The 19,289-nt window shown below is 32.5% G+C and overlaps 1 protein-coding gene across 3 annotated transcripts; it reads left to right on the forward strand.

The window, feature by feature from the left end:
* The first annotated feature begins 9,041 nt into the window (after positions 1-9,041).
* LOC118043759 (protein EMSY-LIKE 2) lies at positions 9,042-14,110 on the forward strand. 3 transcript variants are annotated; one of them, XM_035051828.2, is made up of 11 exons: positions 9,042-9,318; positions 9,917-10,119; positions 10,247-10,356; positions 10,439-10,559; positions 10,810-10,956; positions 11,335-11,403; positions 12,153-12,386; positions 12,468-12,536; positions 12,620-12,683; positions 13,199-13,282; positions 13,748-14,110. In XM_035051828.2, exons 1-10 carry the CDS (start codon positions 9,291-9,293, stop codon positions 13,246-13,248), a joined length of 1,095 nt encoding a protein of 364 aa, XP_034907719.1. In that variant the 5' UTR covers positions 9,042-9,290; the 3' UTR covers positions 13,249-13,282; positions 13,748-14,110. The 3 variants fall into 3 exon arrangements, with proteins under 3 accessions (XP_034907719.1, XP_034907720.1, XP_034907718.1); XM_035051829.2 differs by lacking the exon at positions 13,748-14,110 and having other exon boundaries at positions 10,439-10,556; positions 13,199-13,389; XM_035051827.2 differs by lacking the exon at positions 13,748-14,110 and having other exon boundaries at positions 9,043-9,318; positions 13,199-13,389.
* Positions 14,111-19,289: the final 5,179 nt, after the last annotated feature.

A 19,289-nucleotide genomic window follows, 5' to 3' on the forward strand; every position in this document is an offset into this window, starting at 1 on the left:
CCCTTCTTTGTGTTTGATAAACAAAGTGTGGTCTGAGTTGCTTTGTTTATATCCAAATGCCTTCATTGTAGAAGAAAAACCAAGCTCTTGGTGACTGTTTTAACCCGTATAGTGACCTTTTTAATCTACAGACTTCAGGTCTACGTGAGGAACTATAATAAACTCCAGGTGGTAAGTCCATGTAAATCTCTTCCTTTAAATCTCCATTGAGAAATGCATTCTTTACGTTAAATTATTGTAGAGGCCAATCCCGATTAGCTGCTATGGATATAAGGATGCGAATTGTGTTGATCTTGGCTACTGGTGCAAAAGTTTCTTGGTAATCCAAACCAAACTTTTGTGTATATCCTTTTGCAACTAATTTTGCTGTATACCTATCAATATTGCCATCTGCCTTCAGTTTCACCATGAACACCCATTTGCATCCAATTGTTCTCTTTCCCTTTGGTAACAGGGCAAGTTCCCACGTAGCATTTTTCTGTAGGGCCTCCATTTCCTCATTCATTGCCTTTTTCCATTTTGGATCAGCTAATGCATCCTGCACATTACTAGGAATAGACACAATGGATAGTTGGTTAACAGTAAATGCATACAATCTAGACAATCTATGGGAAGACACATGGTTGCTAATGGGGTATTTGATCTTAGCTTTCGGATCAGGTTCATATTGTTTCTTGGGAACTCCCTTGTTTGATCTTTGTGAATACTTGGGAGTAATACATCTATCAGAATCACGTATTTCATTAGACTCATCAATACTGGGATTAGAAGTTACCTGAGGAGGAACATTATGGGTTGATTCTTCAGGAGATGGTGTAGACATAGGTAACTCTGAAGGTATTGATGATTCTGTCATATCAGGTGCATCAACGGGCCTTTCCAGTATCTCCAACACATCATTATCATTTTCAGGGATATTCTCAAAAACTTGCTGACCACCTGTCTCAAGCCATGTGTTTGCTTCTTCTAATTCTATAAATTCATTTCCTCTTGTACCACTTTGTAAACCATTCTCTTCAGTATTAGTCTCCCCCTGAAGAGAAGGGGCAGAGATATGCCCAGAGTAATAAGGTTCTGTTTCACGAAATGAGGCATCCAAAGTGACATGAAGTTTTTTGGTGTGAGGATCATAGCACCTATATCCTTTTTGAAATTCAGAATATCCAACAAACACACATCGTTTAGCACATGGATCAAGTTTAGTTCTCAGGTTCTTTGGAATGTGAACAAAGATAGTACAGCCAAAGACCCGTGGTTCAAGATTTGGAAAGTGAGGAAGGGAAAAAAAGGAGTGCATTTTTTGCTGATGGGTCTGAAAGGCTATGACACTAGAAGGGGTGCGATTAATGATATAAGCAGCAGATTTCACAGCCTCTCTCCAATAAAACCAGGGCATATTCATGCCAAAAAGAGAGGCACGAACCACTTCCAGCAACTATCGATTTTTTCTTTCTGCTAATCCATTTTGCTGCGGGGTATAGGTGCAAGAGGTTTGATGATGGATACCAAGATGCCTCAGAAATTTGGTAAAGCTTGTATTGACATATTCTGTACCATTATCAGACTGTAGAACACGTATCTGTGTTTGGTATTGGGTGCGAACCATCTTATGAAATTCTTGAAATGCTTGATAAACATCACTCTTGTTGGTAAGCAAAGACACCCATGTTATTCTAGTACATTCATCAATAAATGTGACAAAGAAGGGATTTTTGTAGGACCCCAGACATCAGAGTGAATGACCGCAAACGGGATAGAACTTTTATTCAAACTTGGTAAATATGGAATACGATGGCTCTTAGCTAAGTCACAAGTATCACACTGGAATGTGGAATCGTTCACAGAAGAAAAAAAATGTGGTTTTAGTTTCCTCAGATAACCAAAAGAGAGGTGTCCTAGTCTTCGATGCCACAACCATATGGTTTCTTGTACTGTTTCTTTGCTACTGGTTTGATTTGCCCAACTGAATCTCATCCCTTCATTTTCTGTCAACTCCAGGTAGTAGAGATTGCCTTGTCTAACACCATAACCAAGAATCTTCCGAGTCAGAATGTCCTGAAAAACACAAAACAAAGGCCAAAAGGTTACAGTGCAATTGAGGGTGGAAGTGATTTGGCCAACGGATAGTAGATTATATGCTAGGGATGGAACAACAAGGATTGTATCTAAAGTGAGAGTATTAGACAATGTGACAGATCCTTCTCCACTAATGGGAGAGGTACTACCATTTGCGGTGGAGATAACAGACTTAGAAGAAGGGAACAAAGATTGTAATTGATTTGAGTCCTTAGTCATATGATCAGATGCACCTGTATCAATAATCCAAGTGTTATTCTTAGAAGTTGTAGAGGATATAGAAGCCTTACTAACATATCCTGGCTGAGCAACATTTGTTGTTAGTGGTGATTGATCAATCTGGGTTGAGGTCACCATAGCTTTTCCTGCAAACTTTTTTCGAGGTTTCTTTATGAAGTCCCACCATTCAGGATAGCCAATAATTTCATAGCATCGTTGTTTAGAATGACCTGTTTCACCACAATAAGAACATATAAATCCGCTAGATTTACCAGGTGGTTGATTGTTACGAGTCTTGGAAGAGCCCAAAAATGGTCCTTGTCGGTGGGGATTAGTCAACATAGCCGAGCTTTTAGAGATGTGACGAGAGCCTCCCATTGTTTGCTTTTGTTGGTATTCTCTCCTGACATACGCATATGAACTTTCCAAATCAAGTTTTGGGTCTTTTCGTAAGATTTCGCCACGGACCTGATCAAATTCTGAATCAAGTCCACTTAGAAAAATATGAACTCGAAGTCGAGCCATTACAGAGTGCAGTTGGACCACCCCTTCAACCGTTCCTTCTTGAGAGATAGTCCTGTGATCAATTTCTTGGAAAATGGCAACAAGTTCATTATAGTAGGTTGATAATGATCGTCCATTTTGCATGGTATGAAAAGACCTTTGATTTAATTCGAAAATGCAGGTTTCATCATATCCATCGTAGAATGTTTATACAGCCTCCCATATGTCCTTGGTTGTGGGGAGACGAATAAAACGCTGCATCAAATAAGGACTCATTGAGTCAATAAGCCAGCTTTTGACTTTGTGATTTTCAGTGATCCACGTTCCAAGATTTGAATCTCCTAGTGTTGGTTTCTTCGTTTCTCCAGTGAGATAACCAGCTTTGTTCCGAGCTCCAATACGCATCTCCATTAGTTGGGACCATAATGAGTAGTTGGTCTCATCTAGTGTAATACCAACAGGAAACGCAGAGTTGTCCTGATGGACAATGATCTGTGGTGCTGGTGTGGGGATGGATTCGATTGATTCGTCTGTAGTGATAGCCATTAGACACACAATAGATTTACGTTGGTGATATTCAACCTTTAGAAATACAAGAAAAGAAAAGAAAAGAAAGAAAGAAAGAAAGAAAACAGTATCAAATTTGTTGCTCTGATACCATGTTAGACAGGGTATTTGAATGGGAATTATTCGTTGTATTCTTCTCAGCGTGAGGAGGCCATTTATATATACATAGTTACGTCCTATAGAAAAGGAAACAAACTATTCTAAGGAAACAAACTAAATATTCCTAAACTAAATATTCCTATACAGGGTTGTCGATCACTGGCAGATTTCTAGGACTAATTGCAGATACTAGAATCAGTCTAATATATTACACCTCACATACAACTCATGCAGACATTAACAAAGGTCCACTTAACAATCACTACTAGAAAATTGATGAATACAAACAAAAATATTGATATACTATTTTTGTCAGTAGTTTACAGTAAATTTTACCAACAGAATATTTGTTATTATATCCGTCGCTAAACATCGATGAAACTATTCTCTCAGTATATATCAAGAGAATTACAGTGAAAAAAAAAAGAAATTAAAAAAAATACGATGACATGTCATTTATACAAATAGCATTATCGACAGTATTAAATACTATTGGTAAATTGTTCCCTTCTCTCTAACAATGTTCATTGTGTTAATTATAGAGGGTATCACCAATAGATAAATTATATCGATATATTCCAAAGAGCTTTGGAATTGTTCGCTTCTCAATTGCATTATTTATGTTGTCAATTACATACAGACTCACCGATAGATTAATTTTATCGGGTTTTTTTTTTCAGAGAGCTCTAATATTGTTCATTTCTCAATTGCATTATTAATTACTATTCTTTACAAACAGAATCAACGACGAACTGAAAATTTATTGGTGATATTAGGGGGATTTTTGAAAAAAAATTATCAAATTAAAAATTTAAATTAAATATTACAGACAAAATCACCAACAGATTAAAAAGTCATCAATGAATTTGGGAGGTTTTTGAAAATTTTTAATTAAATTAAAAATTTTAATTAAATATTACAAATGGAATCATTGATTGATTGAAAAGTCATCAGTAATATTTAGAGGGTTTCTAAAAATTTTCAATTAAATTGAAAATTTAAATTAAATAATATCAACAAAATCATCGACGGAATGGTTAAGAATATTAATATTTAATTATTCATCGGTAAAAACATAAGTAAAATTTCCTAATAAAAAGACTAAAATCTCTTATTTCATAACAGATGCTCTTCTTCTTCTTCTTCTTCTTCTTCTTCTCCCCCTCTTGTGTACAAAACACCAATGTCCCTTTTTCTTATTTTTTTTCTCTTCTCTCCTTAACTCCTTCTCGTATCTTATCTTCTCTTCAACTTACAAGTATCTCTTCTCCTCTCATCTTCTTTTCTCTTCTCAGTTTTTTTTTTTAATTAACATACTTTATGAATTTATTTTTTCTTTTATCTTCTCAGCTTCACTCATAATTAAATTAAGGTAAGATTTTTATTTTTTCTTCTCTTTTTTGTGTTTTTGTTTGCATTGTATTTTTCTTTTTATTTTATTTTTCATAACAATTGTATGAATGTTGTTGTAAGATATTTTTTCATATGAGATCAATTTTGTTGGATTTGTTTCAATTATGTTGTTCAATTTCAATTAAAATAATTTATTTGTTGCTAGATTATGGGTTTTGGAATATGTTTTCTAGGTTAGGTGAAAATATTTTTTAGTTAGCTTATTTATTTGTTACTATTTTTTATTTTTTTTAGTATTATTGAGTATTACTATTTTTCTAGTTTTGTTAAATAGATTTTTTAAAAAATATATTTTTAAATAATTACTTATGGTATTACCATTCTAAACCAAGTACCAATCTACACCCTAGACATCTTGAACCAAATATTGGTATAAACCCTAATCACCTAAGTAATAGTCTTGACTGAAAGCTAGACACCTCGGATTTGGTCCAAGATTGAATCTCGAGTGCGTTGAGCCATACTCCCCAATCCATGCTCATTTCCTGACTCTCGAACCCAATTTCATTCTCAAAACATATGCTGATAATGTGAGAGGGTGCTTGGTGCTATTAAAAGTTTTAGGTTTAAGGTTTTTGAAAAATCAAGAACACAAGGATACCAAACAACACTTAACAAACTACTGACTGGCTTTGAAAACTTTTTTGTTTCAAAACTTGTTGTCGATTTTTGTCTCGGTACAAAATCAATATCATGGATATATATTAAAGAAAATAAATTTCAAATCTTAGAGCTAGTGATTTATGAAGGGTTAATTTCAATATATGCTCTTCTTGAGATTTAAGGCAATTCTGGTTTTTTTCCTCTAAGGTGTCCATTATATCAATATCTCCTTGTTAGAGAAGAATATAAATCATATCTTGGGACCTCACCTAACAGCTTAAACTTTTAGGTTGAGATGGTTCTTTAACATGGTATCAGAGCCTTATAACCAAGTGGTCACGAGTTCAAATTTCACCATCCTCATTTATTTGATAAAAATTAAGCACAAGGTAATGTGGGTCTATGCAAGTTTCAAGCCCAAAGGGCTTTCACTTGAAAGGGTGTGTTAGAGAATAATATAAATCATATCTTGGGACCTCACCTAACAGCCTAAGCTTTTAGGTTGAGATGGTTCTTTAACACTCCCTTAAAGTTTTAATAGTGAATTAATTAATAAAAAAATTTATTCCCTAAAGCTTTAAAATCTTATCAAATAAATCCTTTTGTAAATAATTTACGAGATAAAATCTTCTAATTTTAACTAAAAAAACATCTAAATGATACCATGTACATCATTTACATTTAAAAATATATACACACAAATCATAAAAATAATAAAATAAATATCAAATTAAAAAATTTATGCAAAGATAAAGTTTAAACTATGGAGATCTTTACTATATATATATATATATAAGAGCTCATCGTAGCCGAGTATCCGTATTAGTTGGTTCCATTAAAAAATTAAGTTTTAAAAGTTGATTTCCTTTGAACATTTGGCTTCTTAGTTTAAAGATTTTAAAAAGGTAATTATTTTTATTTTATATTTTTTTGAATAAAAATGACATACGATATTGTATCATTTGAACCTTTTAATTGGAGTAAAAGATTTGATTTTATCAAATTAATTTAAATATTTTTATTTTTATTTGACAACCTAAAAAAGTACAATTGAGTCGACTTGATTGAAACTTACAAGGGACATTAAAAGAATTAAAACCTCATAGAGAAAAATTGTATTTCTCGTGTGATAATTAAAATAAATATTTATAAAATTTTTAATGATTTAAATTCTAGAAAAAAAATTTCTTCTATTAAAATTATTTTTTCTTGTTTGTTTATTTTTTATTTTGACAAAACCATATTTTTTTTATTAACAAGATGATTATTTGAATACAAACCTAAAGTAATTAAAACAAAAATTTAAGAACTCAAATGATTTAAATTCAGTAGGAAAAAATAATTTTTTTTAGCCTAAACTCCCTTTTCATTACTCATTTATTTCTTTTAATGAAAAACATGGATTTTCAAATAAAACCTTATCATAATCTGTAAAGCAGTTTTAAATCAAGAAATAGGATACAATGTTTCAATTATTTTTTTAGTGACCATATAAAAAATGAAAGAATAATTAATTCTAGAAAATAATATAAAAAATATATATTATCCTCATTGAATATTCATGTGTAATTTGTTTAAAAACTTGTGAATTTTAGTTTCATATATAATTATAATAAGTATTATATTAAAAAAAATAGATCAAATCTTATTTAAAAAGCATGAGATGATTGAATAATTTTTTAAATGTATTATAATTATTTATCTAAATAGGATTTTATTTAGATATAAAAAGAAGAAAAAATAGAAGTTATAATAAAATGAAGCTTAGGCCTACACACTTAGACTTTTGAACCCAAGCCATAATTTTTTTTTCAAAGATGGTGATTAACAAGTTATCTCTCTACAACAATTTTCAATAATAAGAGATTGTTGAAAAATCAAACTGTGAGTTTTTTAATCCAAACACATAAGTTTTAACATTTTTTTATCTAAAAATATATAAAAAAACAAATCCTACAAACCTCTAAAACCTCATTTAAAACCACAAAACATATTTTAATTGACATAAAAAATTCAAAATCAAATCAAATAAAAAAAATTAAAACTTTGGTATATTTTTTTCCCACGTGATTAAATATACCATCTTTATGGAGTTTTTTCTCTTTAAGAAGATTTTATAAGCATCAAATTCAGAGTTATTGGTGGATGAAATTTGGTTACTTAAGAGTTTTCTCTCTTCATTCCCTTTTTTAATAATTTGTTTTTTCTTTCCTCAGAAACTATGGATTGAAAATAAGAAATAATAAAGTTTTATAATTGAAATATAAAAGTAATAAATTGCAGGGATTAAAGTGTAAAATGTCACACCATTTGAATAGGAAAAAAAAGGTTTTTTTTTTTTAATATCAAGTCTTTCGTTTAATATTATTTTTATAATTTAACCTCATAATTGTTTTGATAATATCAATATTTAGTGTAATTTAGTAACACTCTGTCATATGGCATATTCGAGATAACAATGCAAAATAAAGTCAACACATGAAATCATGAAAATATAAATTAGAAGAACTGAAATATGAATAAATAAAGTTTTAAAAATTGAAGTATAAAAAAAACTCATAAATCTAAAAGGAAATTTTAGATATAAACAATGGGGTGAACAATTTAATATAAGATAATGAACAATGTGAGTACAGTAAAACGTTAGTTAATAATGTCTTCTATTTTTATTACTAATACTTTCAAAATTAGGTAAACAATATTTTTATCCTTTAAAAATTGTCAAAGTTTCACTTCTAACCTCTAGTTTAAAATTTCCAATGTTTTCTTATGGTTTTTAATAGGGGTGAGCAAAAAAACCAAAAAATTGATTAAATCGAGAAAACAAAAAAAATAACCTAAAAAACCAAACTGTGAAAAAAAAAAAACCAATTAAAATTTTGAAAAAAAACGACCAGTTTGGTTTGCTTTTGGTTTTAGAAGTCTGAAACCGAAAAAACTGAACCAAGCCAAATCGAACCCAAACTAGAAAAAAAAAAAAAAAAACCAAGCCAAAACCAAGCAAAACCGAAAAAACCAAGCCAAATCAAAAAAAACCGAGCCAAACCGGGTTGAACCGATTTTTTTTCTAAAAAACTGAATCGAAACCAGTCGATTTGAACCGGTTTCGGTTTTTTTAAAAAAATTCAGTTTAATTATTTTTTTTGATAAAAACCAAACCGAATCAAAAAATAATCACCTCTAGTTTTCGATAGGTTTCAAAGTAATCCAATAACTTACAAAATCAAATTTGTTTTTTCCTTTTTACTTTATTATTATTATTATTATTTTCTATCATTTTCATCTCGAGCTTGTCTAATAAGTACATTATAATATCTCATACAAACCTAAAAATAATTCAAAAAGAAAATTAAAAAAGAAGGCTATTTAATAGTCAGGGGTTTCATTGAAACTCTTGGAAACCAGAAGGGTATTATTAGAAAATTATAAACTGCTGGGGTAGATTGATGAATCCACAGGGAAAATAAAGTTTAATTAGGAAGTAAGAAGTCAAAAATAACCCCACCATCCAGTTTCATAACAGGCCAAGGCAATTCTCTATATAAAAGATACGCAGCTCAGAGACGTTAGAGCAAGACCCAAGACTCTCCAACAACAACAGCAACTATAAAAAGTCGTTTCCTTTGCCTCTTCCTCGCTCTGCTCTCTTAACCCATTTCTTCTTTTTCTCAAAACCCTGCTCCCTCCCATAAATAATTTTGAAGAAACCCATTTCTTAACCTTTGAAAGACCTCTCAAAATTAAGTCTTGATTATTGGGAATTGCAATGGAATAGAAAAAATCGCATCTTTCATGTGATTCTTCTTGTTATGGAATATGAAGTTTCAGACAGTAGTGGTATGTTCTTTTGTCTCCATCTCTCAGTTTTGTTTTGTTTTTCTTTCCCTGAATTGCTTTTGTCACCTTGTATGCAACATGAAGTTTGTTGTTTTATTAGTATTATTCAATCTCTCTTCTTGTTTCTTTTCAAAGAATTATGTGGGTTTGCTTTTTGTGATCTAGGGTTTTAAATTTCATAAATTTAATAGGGGTATTGTTGTTATGGCGAGTCTGTGATATGGAGGGAGTTTGGGACGTGGGTTTTGGAGGAATTAGGGTTTAGAGTTTGAATGTGGAATAGTGTTTTCATTTTGGAGATTTAGTTGAATTTTGACTCTGTGATTATTTTTTGGGAGGCAATTAGCATCAGAATTTGATTCTGGTTTTTGTTTCACTTGATTTAGATTGTGCCAGTTTTACCTCGCTGCCAAATGTCATTGAATATGTAATAATGTGCTTGTAGAATTTTAAGTGAAAGAAACAAATTCGTATTTACATCACAATGTTTTGAGCTTCAATGTGATTCTGTGCATGTGAAACTGATATGTTGCATGAAGATTGGATTAGGAATTATAGTATTATGGATGTTTAGTGGAAGAATTTGCGGAAAATGCAGGTACTGATGATGATCTCCCGCCCTCAAATCAAAATAGACTTGTAAGACGAGGAAGAGCTCCAGGAAGTGGGCAATCTGCTGTAATTTCTGCAACATATTCTAGAGTGCAAGCTGACATGGAGGCCCAAATTCATCATCTCGAACAAGAAGCATATAGGGCTGTACTTCGTGCTTTTAAGGCTCAGTCGGATCAACTTTCTTGGGTATTGACTTTCTCTGTTGGTGTATCTTCTTATACTTAATGATTAATTTTTTGTCCATATCATAAGAAGGGGGAAACGTTCTTATATCTGATAAGATTTAGATGTTCCGCAATGTATCTTTTTTCAGGATAAGGAGGGTTTGATTACAGAACTTAGGAAAGAGCTCAGGGTGTCAGATGATGAACACAGAGAGATCTTAACATTGGTCAATAGAGACGATATCATTCAAAGGATAAGGTTTGAATGCTCTATGAGTTTGCTAAAACTTGATTATCAGTATAACTTGTATGGAATGGCTAAAGTCTTGGTAATGGTATAGGGAGTGGAGAGAGGCAGGTGGCCAGCAAGTTCCCAGGTTCATTGCTTCACAGTCTGTTCATGATGTTTTGTCCAGTCCCACTGTTTCTGCATCCCGTAAAAAACAGAAGACTTCCCTGGTGGTATTTTTCTCTAGTATTTCATGCAATGACACTGTCTTTGTAACCTTCATCAATACCTTGATCCATGCATTCATCATCTTCAGCTGCAAACTGAAAAGCTGCTAATCCCATAGTAGAAAACCTAGTTCTGTTCGCTGACTTTCTGTGATATAACTTTAAAAATGCATTGTCTTCGCTTTCATTTCCTCCTCCCATTTTCTTTTGTTGGGTCAACCATACCTTAATATATCCTTTATTTAATTTTATGCAGTACCCCACTGGTCCTCCCAGAAATCAACATTTCAACAACCGTGGTTCCGCCTATGATGATAAGGAAATTGGAAAAGAAGTGTGGACAAGATGGCCTGAGGACAACAACTTCTACAAGGCTGTCATAACTAGATATAACCCTGCTGAGGTATGTTCGAGGTTTTAAAAGGCATGTTTGATATTTCTTGTTGAGTTGCGTCATAGAATGAAGCAATGGTGGTCACAAGTAAAAGATATTTTTAGCATGTTCTGAAAGCAATGGCCAGCTCAAGATTTTACTTTTGCAGCTGTGAAAGTCTCCCCTTGTGAAGAAACATGACCTCTTTTTCTCTGCTTCAATATTCATGTTTCTGTTGTTAAAAGGCTCTTTGTTTAATATTTCTTCTGTCACAATATTCTGTTAATTTGTATGTTGAAAACAACATAGATACTTTCTTGTTATGGTTCCCTGTATGTTCACTGTTTTTAGTAAGTTCTTTTGGTGGTGGATATTCAGCTGTAGTGACTAGATTTTGATAATTTGCAGGCTAGACATGCTCTGGTCTATGATATGAATACTGAAAATGAGACATGGGAATGGGTTGATCTCAATGAGGTAAGTTCATAGTATTTCATGAGCTAAAATACTTATCCTCCTACTTAGCCTCCACCTTTTTGCAGCAGCCATTTTACACAAAGACGATAGAATTTGTAAATCTGTATGACTGCCAAGATTATTTTCACATGCATGTAAAATGTGCACTTTGTAACTTCCTGCAGTGTGCACCCACAGACACATGCACAGAAAAAGAAAAAAATCAATTCTGAGTTTGGAATCATGTTATGGGATTGGTATGGCTGGTGAACAATCTAGCAATAGGTTGAAGATGGGGCTGTTGGTGCATGGTTTTGTAGTTTTTCTTTAAAAGTAAGTTGCGTACTCTTTTAGAGAGAGATTTTCTGCTGATTATTGAGTGTATTCAACCCCCATCTCTTTCTCTGTTTGCACGAGGTTGTTTTGGTTGATTTAGGGATCTTAGGTATCTTTATTAACCTTGAGCCATGTTTTAGAGCTGAAGGTTTGGATGGGCTTGGTATGGGTGGTGTTACCTTCCAGTCTGTTGAGGGGGGAGAAGATGAATTATTTATTCTTCTTCTGATTCCCAATAATTGCTTGTATAATGTTCCAATATTTGTATTCTGAAAGTTTTTTGGAAATCGCCAAGTGCTAGAATTGTAATTTGGTTTGATGCTCATACCATATAAATAAAAAAACTGAGAGAGGCTTGGGTGTGGCTTCCATTTGTATATACATGTTATCTTTACTCTCTTAAAAAAGGAATGGTCTCCTGTTTGTTCTTACAGATGGCTCCAGAGGACCTTCGTTGGGAAGTTGAGGATCCTGGAATTTCTCATGGCAGGCCTGGCCATGTAATGAAAAAATCTATGAGCCATGGTGGTCTTATTTCAAGTTCTGTAAGAGGGAGGGGATCCACTAAGGATCAATCAAAAAGGGAATTTTTTCGAACACAGAATGGTATTGCAAGGAAACTTTCTGACAATATTGAATTACTCAACACAGAGTCCCTAGTTAAGGAGGTGTGTGAAATAGCTTGGAATTTGTTGCATTTATTATGTGTAAACATTACCTTGTTCATTTGTCGTTGAAACCTTAAACAGGTGGAGAGGGTTTTTGGTGTCAGCTATCCTGATCCTCTTGAGCTTGAGAAGGCAAAAAAAATGTTAAAAGTAAGACAATTTGTATATCATGCTGAGTTCAGACTAACTGTTGGTTTTTTAGTACGGCAGACTTGACTGGTATTTTGATGCAGGAGCATGAACAAGCACTTGTTGATGCAATTGCAAGGCTTGCAGATGCATCTGACGGAGAAAGTGGTAATAAATATGTCTACATTTTAGATATTTTTGCATCTTGCTGCATATTTTGTTTCTTTGGAGCTGGCAGTAGTATCCTGTGTTTAAGTGTATAGTTTCACTGTGGGCTAATAGAAATTATTGTTTTCTTGCATCTAGGAAAACATTTAATTTTTCCTTCGCTTTTTGGGATTAAATGTGGAAAATGAATAGATATACTCCACTTAATTGCTATCCACTCGTTCTATGCTTCATAAATTAAAGATGCGGTGTCCAATTCTCTAGGAAATAACATCAAGGGGGTAACAGTAAGTGGGGCATATTTTTTATTGTTTTTGGATTGCCGGAAATAAAATTGAAAGAGCAGTTAAAACCTACTTGGTGTCTAAAGCACTTGCCAATGGAAGGCTTTGCTTGGACTCGTCAGCTAATTACAAGTAAAACTATAATGAAGCAGCTGACTAGTAGTTTGCCCTCCGAGTGATTATTCCTGTTCGTTTCTCTAAAATACTTTCACCTTTTTCCCCTCAAATCAGATGGAGATCCACGATTCTTGCATGGGCAAGCAATGGAGGAGCAGGAATGAGGTCGATGAAACCAGTAAACGTTGGAAGCTTGTAGTAAGGCCTAATAGTACTTAGAAGTGTTTATTGAGTAGCATTGAATTACTTAAAACAGCAAGACTACAATTTTTTCCCCTCCTGAATCCATTTTTTTTGTTGGATTTTATCTTTTTTATCCAAGTGATCTTCTTGATATAAAACTCGATACTTGTATCATATCATATCCATGCACAAACATTTTATGCACACTTGGAGGCTTTTAATTGAAAGTTCATTGTTTCAAACTTCATCCAAAGAGCAGTCACATCATTGTAAAATAATGCATGGCAGCGGATGACATATAACTTTGTAAAGATTTTCTTCTTGATGATACTGTAGCCACCTTTTCTAATAGCATGGGGTAAAACCACCATTAATGTTATGCTTGTCTCTTTTTCCCCAAAAAAAAAAGATATAAAGGAACAGTACGTGTCATCTCCAGCCCTGCCCTGCCCTCACTTTTCTTATTTCTTGTATTTTCAGTTGGCCAGCAAACAAGCTACCATCCATATAATTTGCCCACTATTTAACCATCGTGTTTCTTTGATTGATCTCGCAATAAAGATCACCCTTGAAAGAGTTTAAAGCCCTGGAGGATTACAATACGGAGGAACGGAATGGCGAATTTATGGAGGCAACAGCAATGGCGCTTCAGCGGTCATTGCTTGAATTGAAAAACTGAAGACTCGTAGTAGAAAGTATAATTACAGGCTCTGTTTTGTGCTTAATTCTACGAATATGAAATTTTCGTTGTTTGTTCTTCATTTTAAAGTTTTGTAAAATAAGCTTCTTTGCTCGCTTTGATACATGAAATAAAAAAAAAAAATCCAGATCTTGTTTTCTTAATAGCCAATATGGTTGAATGGAAAACGTTGATAAGCTTGATTCTGCAATCATAATTTTCATCAAGCTTTTTACAATCCATTTACATAACCATTCGATGAAAGTTACCAAGGGAACTGCCTCATAATTTTCAGCAAACATTTAGAAAGATAACTAATAGTTCTGGCCAGTTTATCCAAACAGATAATTGTTGATATCTGCTCATAATCGCCGGAAAATCCTTGGTCTGTCTCTCTCGGGCCAATCTGTCAATACCTCTACTGCAAGAATTGAAGTGTTTTTGCACAACTTAGACAATCCATCACCCAAGTTCATATTCACGCCAGCACACTGGTCGCATGAATAATTGCACGTTGGCTGCTGATTTCGTCATTGTCACGGGGGCTGCCGCTGCTCATGGCATCTTCCTAGTTTTTATTGTTATTTTATTTTATTTTTGTTATTGTAAATTTTTAAAATAGATATTTTTTTTATGATTTTATTTTTTAAAGTTAAATTAAATTGATTTAAAATTATGTTTTTTAATTCAAATTAAATCTAGAATTTCATGAGTTGTGAGTTTTTTGAGATTCAACCAAGTTTAAAAGATTTGCTCTAGTTTGCTTCTTTTTTTTTTTTTTAAGCTGATTATTTTTACCCTTTTCATTAGAGTTTTGCTTTTTTATTTTTTTCAATTTAACTTATATAAGTTTAGTCTCGGATTCTTGGCCAAAAGACATCGATTTTAAAGGTTAATATGGGTTGACTTTGTTTTTTTTTTTTAATCATTTTTTTATTCTCATCATTCAATATTTATATATTAAAAATTGATATTTATCCTTTATTTTTTCTTTTCCTTTCAAGTGGTTCTTTTTTTCTTGTTTATTTTTTTATAAGATTATTCCAATCCTATATTTATTGTTAAGAAGTTTGTAACTTGACCCAATTTAAATGGGTTTTTTTTTTCTGGCTTGTTTTTATAGTTTTGACCTCGAACATTTGTTTTTTAAACCCTAGATGGGCTAAGATTTTTTATCTCTTTTTCATTATTAATTTTTTGTTATATTTTTTTAATTTATATTATTTAAATTACCAATTGAATCAATGAATTTGGTATTGGGTTTTTTTATTTAGCATTTTTTTTACACTGAAAAAAAAAATTGACCGGCCAATGGCAAAGCATATATAAGCCATAAATCTAGTTAAAGAAGTAAATATCTTAACATAACCCCCACCGGCTTATCTTGCTTCACCTTTTCAAGTATTCCCTCGCAATTCAAGAGGTGTTATTATGCAAGACCTATTATTTCATCTCATTTTTCAAACGCTCCCATGTCTCAGTCTTGCGATGTCCAATGTTCAAATCCTCCTTGTACCTGGTTTGCTATCATAACTTTTCATCACTCGTAAAATATATCATCGTGATGTCCACCTGTTTGTCCAAATTCATCTTGGCAATGTAGAAACAATGTTTTATGTCCCACAAAAAGCTTTTCAACTCCTTAGAACTCCTCACGCCTCCAAATGATTCTGGTTTTGAAACTTTAGGTTTGGATGTGCCAACTTACAACTTGTCCATGTGGTAAGTTCAACATATTATCTTGAAGCTCTTTGAGCAATTTGCATGGCTAACTAATGCAAGACAAGAAAGAGATTTGAAGCAAAAAAAAAAATGAAAATAAGAAGTTAAGAAAAAGAAGCCAAAGAAAGAAAAGATAAAGTTGAAGAAGAGAAAGAATAAGAGGTTTTGCAAATTTTATTCAATTCATCAAATATTAAAACTCTAACTAGAACAAACAACTTGGCTCATAACCCACTAAATAAAACATCTAAAAATAACCAAATTAAGCTCACTAAATAAACTTGAATAAAATCCAATAACACAAGGGTTGGGCTATCCTCGATCATTAGGGATCATATGAAGAACTCGTAAAAACTCGATCCCATCAAGCATAGCTTAATAAGAGTCTAATTTCCAATAACATAAGCTCAATAAGATTCTAATATCCTCATCAACTCTCTCAATGTTGGAAGAACTCGACCTCGTCAAGTACAGTTCAAGGCAGCTCTAATAACAATCCCAAATATAAGGATCAAATTGTTGTAATATCTCTTTTGTAATCCAAGTATAGTCTAAATCTAGTCGTCTAGCTCATATATTGGGATTCATTTTAGTTTATCATCCTTGATAAAAACAACTTGTGCATCTAAAATAGCATAATATGTTCCTATTGTGCCAAAGATAAAGATAGTAAGGCAAGGATCTCAAAATGATCATCAAGGATAGGTTGTTGTGTTTTATATATAATAAGGTCCTTCATATCAAAAGTAAAACTAATATCAAAGTTTAGTGATAGTTTAATGACATAACTATTTGATTCAATCATTTACAACATTTTAAATGGTCTAGCACATACTTTAAATTTATGAGTGGTTTTCAAAGGACACTATTTAAGACTAATTTGTATCATTAAATAATCTTCAACATTAAATACATTATAATACTTATATAAATCAACTTGAAATTTATATCATGCATTACTTAATTGAATTTATTTTTTGATCTCAATATACAAATTATGAATTCTGCATGTAAAAGACTCAACTCAATCAAGCATTTTAGAGTAGGGAAACATGAAAACAATCAAGGGCAGAATTGAAGGGGTTGGTAGGGATCCCGGACCTGCAAGGAAAAAATATTTTTCAACCCCTTTCCCTTAATAAATTAGGTTTTTAGCCCTAAGAATAGAAAAAATTTAAATTTTACCCCCCTAAGATTTTTTTTCTCTAATTTAGCTCTCCTAAAATAAAATTCCTAGCTTCGCCCCTAGAAAGAAGATTTACATGCTTCATAGGTTTTTAATTATAAACACTATATAACTGAGGGTATGGAGTGGAACAAACACCATTTGTAGCCTTAAGAGATACAGTTCGGGCATAACCTGGTAAATTAAGATTATCTTCATCTTACTCGTCACAAGTCTGGAGTAAGGGATCAAGGAGCTCAACATATTACTCAAAACCTATGACATGTTAGATGTCAAGCGTGGGGGGTAAGGAGCATGTTGCTCTAAACCTTTAACGTGATGGATATTAAGTATAATGGGTGGAGAATCAGGTAGTTTAAAAGGATTAATATCATAAAACTCTTCTAAGACCATATTTACCTCTTCAGATAATTCCACTAAAAAGTTTCCTAAAACTTCTTCATCTATCATTAAAGCAAGATTATTATATTCTTTATTAATCTCATTTTCAAACTCATTTAGACTTATAGTGTTAAATCCTTGTTCATTCACATTTTTTTTTTTTTTTTGTTCTTTTTGATAGGTCTTGATGGTAATCCAATGAGTTTGATCTTTCTACCTCTAAAAGTGAAAGAACACGAATTTAATCGACTAGAAATGATGACATCTAAATCATATATTCATGACCTCTCTAAAATGACATGTCATACATCCACTAGCATCACATTACACCAAATCTCAATATGATAGTCTAGGAATTTGATAAGGAACAAACATCTCTCATTAACTACAATGGAGGAATTATAAACCATGACACATTATATAGCTTAAGATAGAGAACAAGTTTTAAGCCTAAGGAGCTACATTATTTGAAGATATTGCATTAATACAACTTTCATTATCAATGATGATCTTGCAACTCGTATCTCCACACTTGATATAGGTGTGAAAGATAGTCTCCAATCTTCAGTTCCCTCAAGTTGTGTTAATGTATATCTAATATAGTTATCTTAAACTTTACGGTGTTTTATTCATGATTAGTTCTAAAGATATCACTTAAGGTTAAATCCATGGTAGCTGTAAACTTAAAGTTAGATATTAGATGATTATTCTCAAATGCATGCAACACTAGCTTAGAAATGAAATTGAGATCACATATGATTCGTGCAGGTGAAATTACAATACAAAAATAAAATTAATTCTATTTTTTTAATGTAGAGATTAATTAAGAACAAAATACACCAATAAATTTTTAAGTATGTATTACTAGACTCTTAAATATAAATGATTAATCAAGCATAATGTTACAAATAAGAACTCACAATTATCAAAGAGAGCTAGATGCTAGATATCAATGATAAGAAAAGTTGATGAGCAAAGATTAATAAATAAAAATACAAGATGTAATATTTTTTTTAGACACAAAAAAAAATATTATCAAAAATTTAAATATTAAGTGTAAAATAAAAATTAAAAAAAAAAAAAAAGAAGAAGAAGAAGAAGTAAAACTCAACAAATAAAAGGTAAAGAAATTTACATCAAATTGCCGAATAATGATAATATAGTACTTGGATGACTTAAGCTATTGTTGATGCGGTGTTTCCTCGTTAACGTACTTGTGCCCGATGATCTTTCTTTGTTTTTTTGCAACTTTTTTTTTTCTAACTTCTTCTTCTTTCTTTTTTTTTTTTTTTTTTTTTTGGTATTCGTAAATCCCCTTATGCTCCACTTTGGACAAAACAAACTGGTGGGGAAAGCGGTGTGTTTCCATGAGGGGTGTTGTGCTGGGAAAGTGACGTGGCTGGTGTGAATTTTGTCGATTTTGCCACTTTATGTGGCGTCTTTCCCAACCACATGCTTCTATGCATGGGGATATGAATTCTTGTTATTTTTTCTTCATTGTGAAGGTTTGTAAAATAAGCTTCCTCTTTGCTTGTTTTGATAAGTGAGAAAAAAAAAAAAAAAAAAAAAAAAAAAAAAAAGTCCATGTCTTGTTTCTTCATAGCCAATATGGTTGAGTGAACAACGTTGATGAGCTTGATTCTGCATATTTCTAAAGGTTTTTTTTTCCCCTTGTTCGTTGGGAGGCGTAATTGACCTTAAGCTAGACAATGAGGACAGCTCTTGCTTAGAAGTTTTATCAAGTTCCCTACTTTTTATCATACCCCAACCTCCCAAACCAGTTTTGATTATGGATGCATCTGTACTGCAGCACTAAAGCATAGCAGTGAGTGATGTGGTGGTGTAGCTCTTGTAGTCTTGTGGTTCCTTGGACGGGCTTGAAGATTCTTGCATGAAAAAGGTATGCCATCTGGGTATGGTCCGATGCGATATTCAACCGCATTCCTTGTCGTAAACGAAGAACCGATGGGGGGGGGGGGGGGGCGGGGGACCCAGAACAAACACTCAATGGCTGTTCACACAAAAGGAACGGGATTGATGCCAAGGGTTGAAGA

The sequence above is a fragment of the Populus alba genome, chromosome 6, assembly GCF_005239225.2.
Source record: "Populus alba chromosome 6, ASM523922v2, whole genome shotgun sequence".
Lineage (NCBI taxonomy): Eukaryota > Viridiplantae > Streptophyta > Magnoliopsida > Malpighiales > Salicaceae > Populus > Populus alba.

Bases quoted from the DNA above. Each gene is read 5' to 3' on its own strand.
- LOC118043759 (XM_035051828.2), top strand. From the start codon at position 9,291: ATGGAATATGAAGTTTCAGACAGTAGTG. The intron at 10,120-10,246 runs GTATTGACTTTC...ATCTTTTTTCAG, and splicing joins AGTCGGATCAACTTTCTTGG to GATAAGGAGGGTTTGATTAC. The intron at 11,404-12,152 runs GTAAGTTCATAG...TTGTTCTTACAG, and splicing joins AATGGGTTGATCTCAATGAG to ATGGCTCCAGAGGACCTTCG.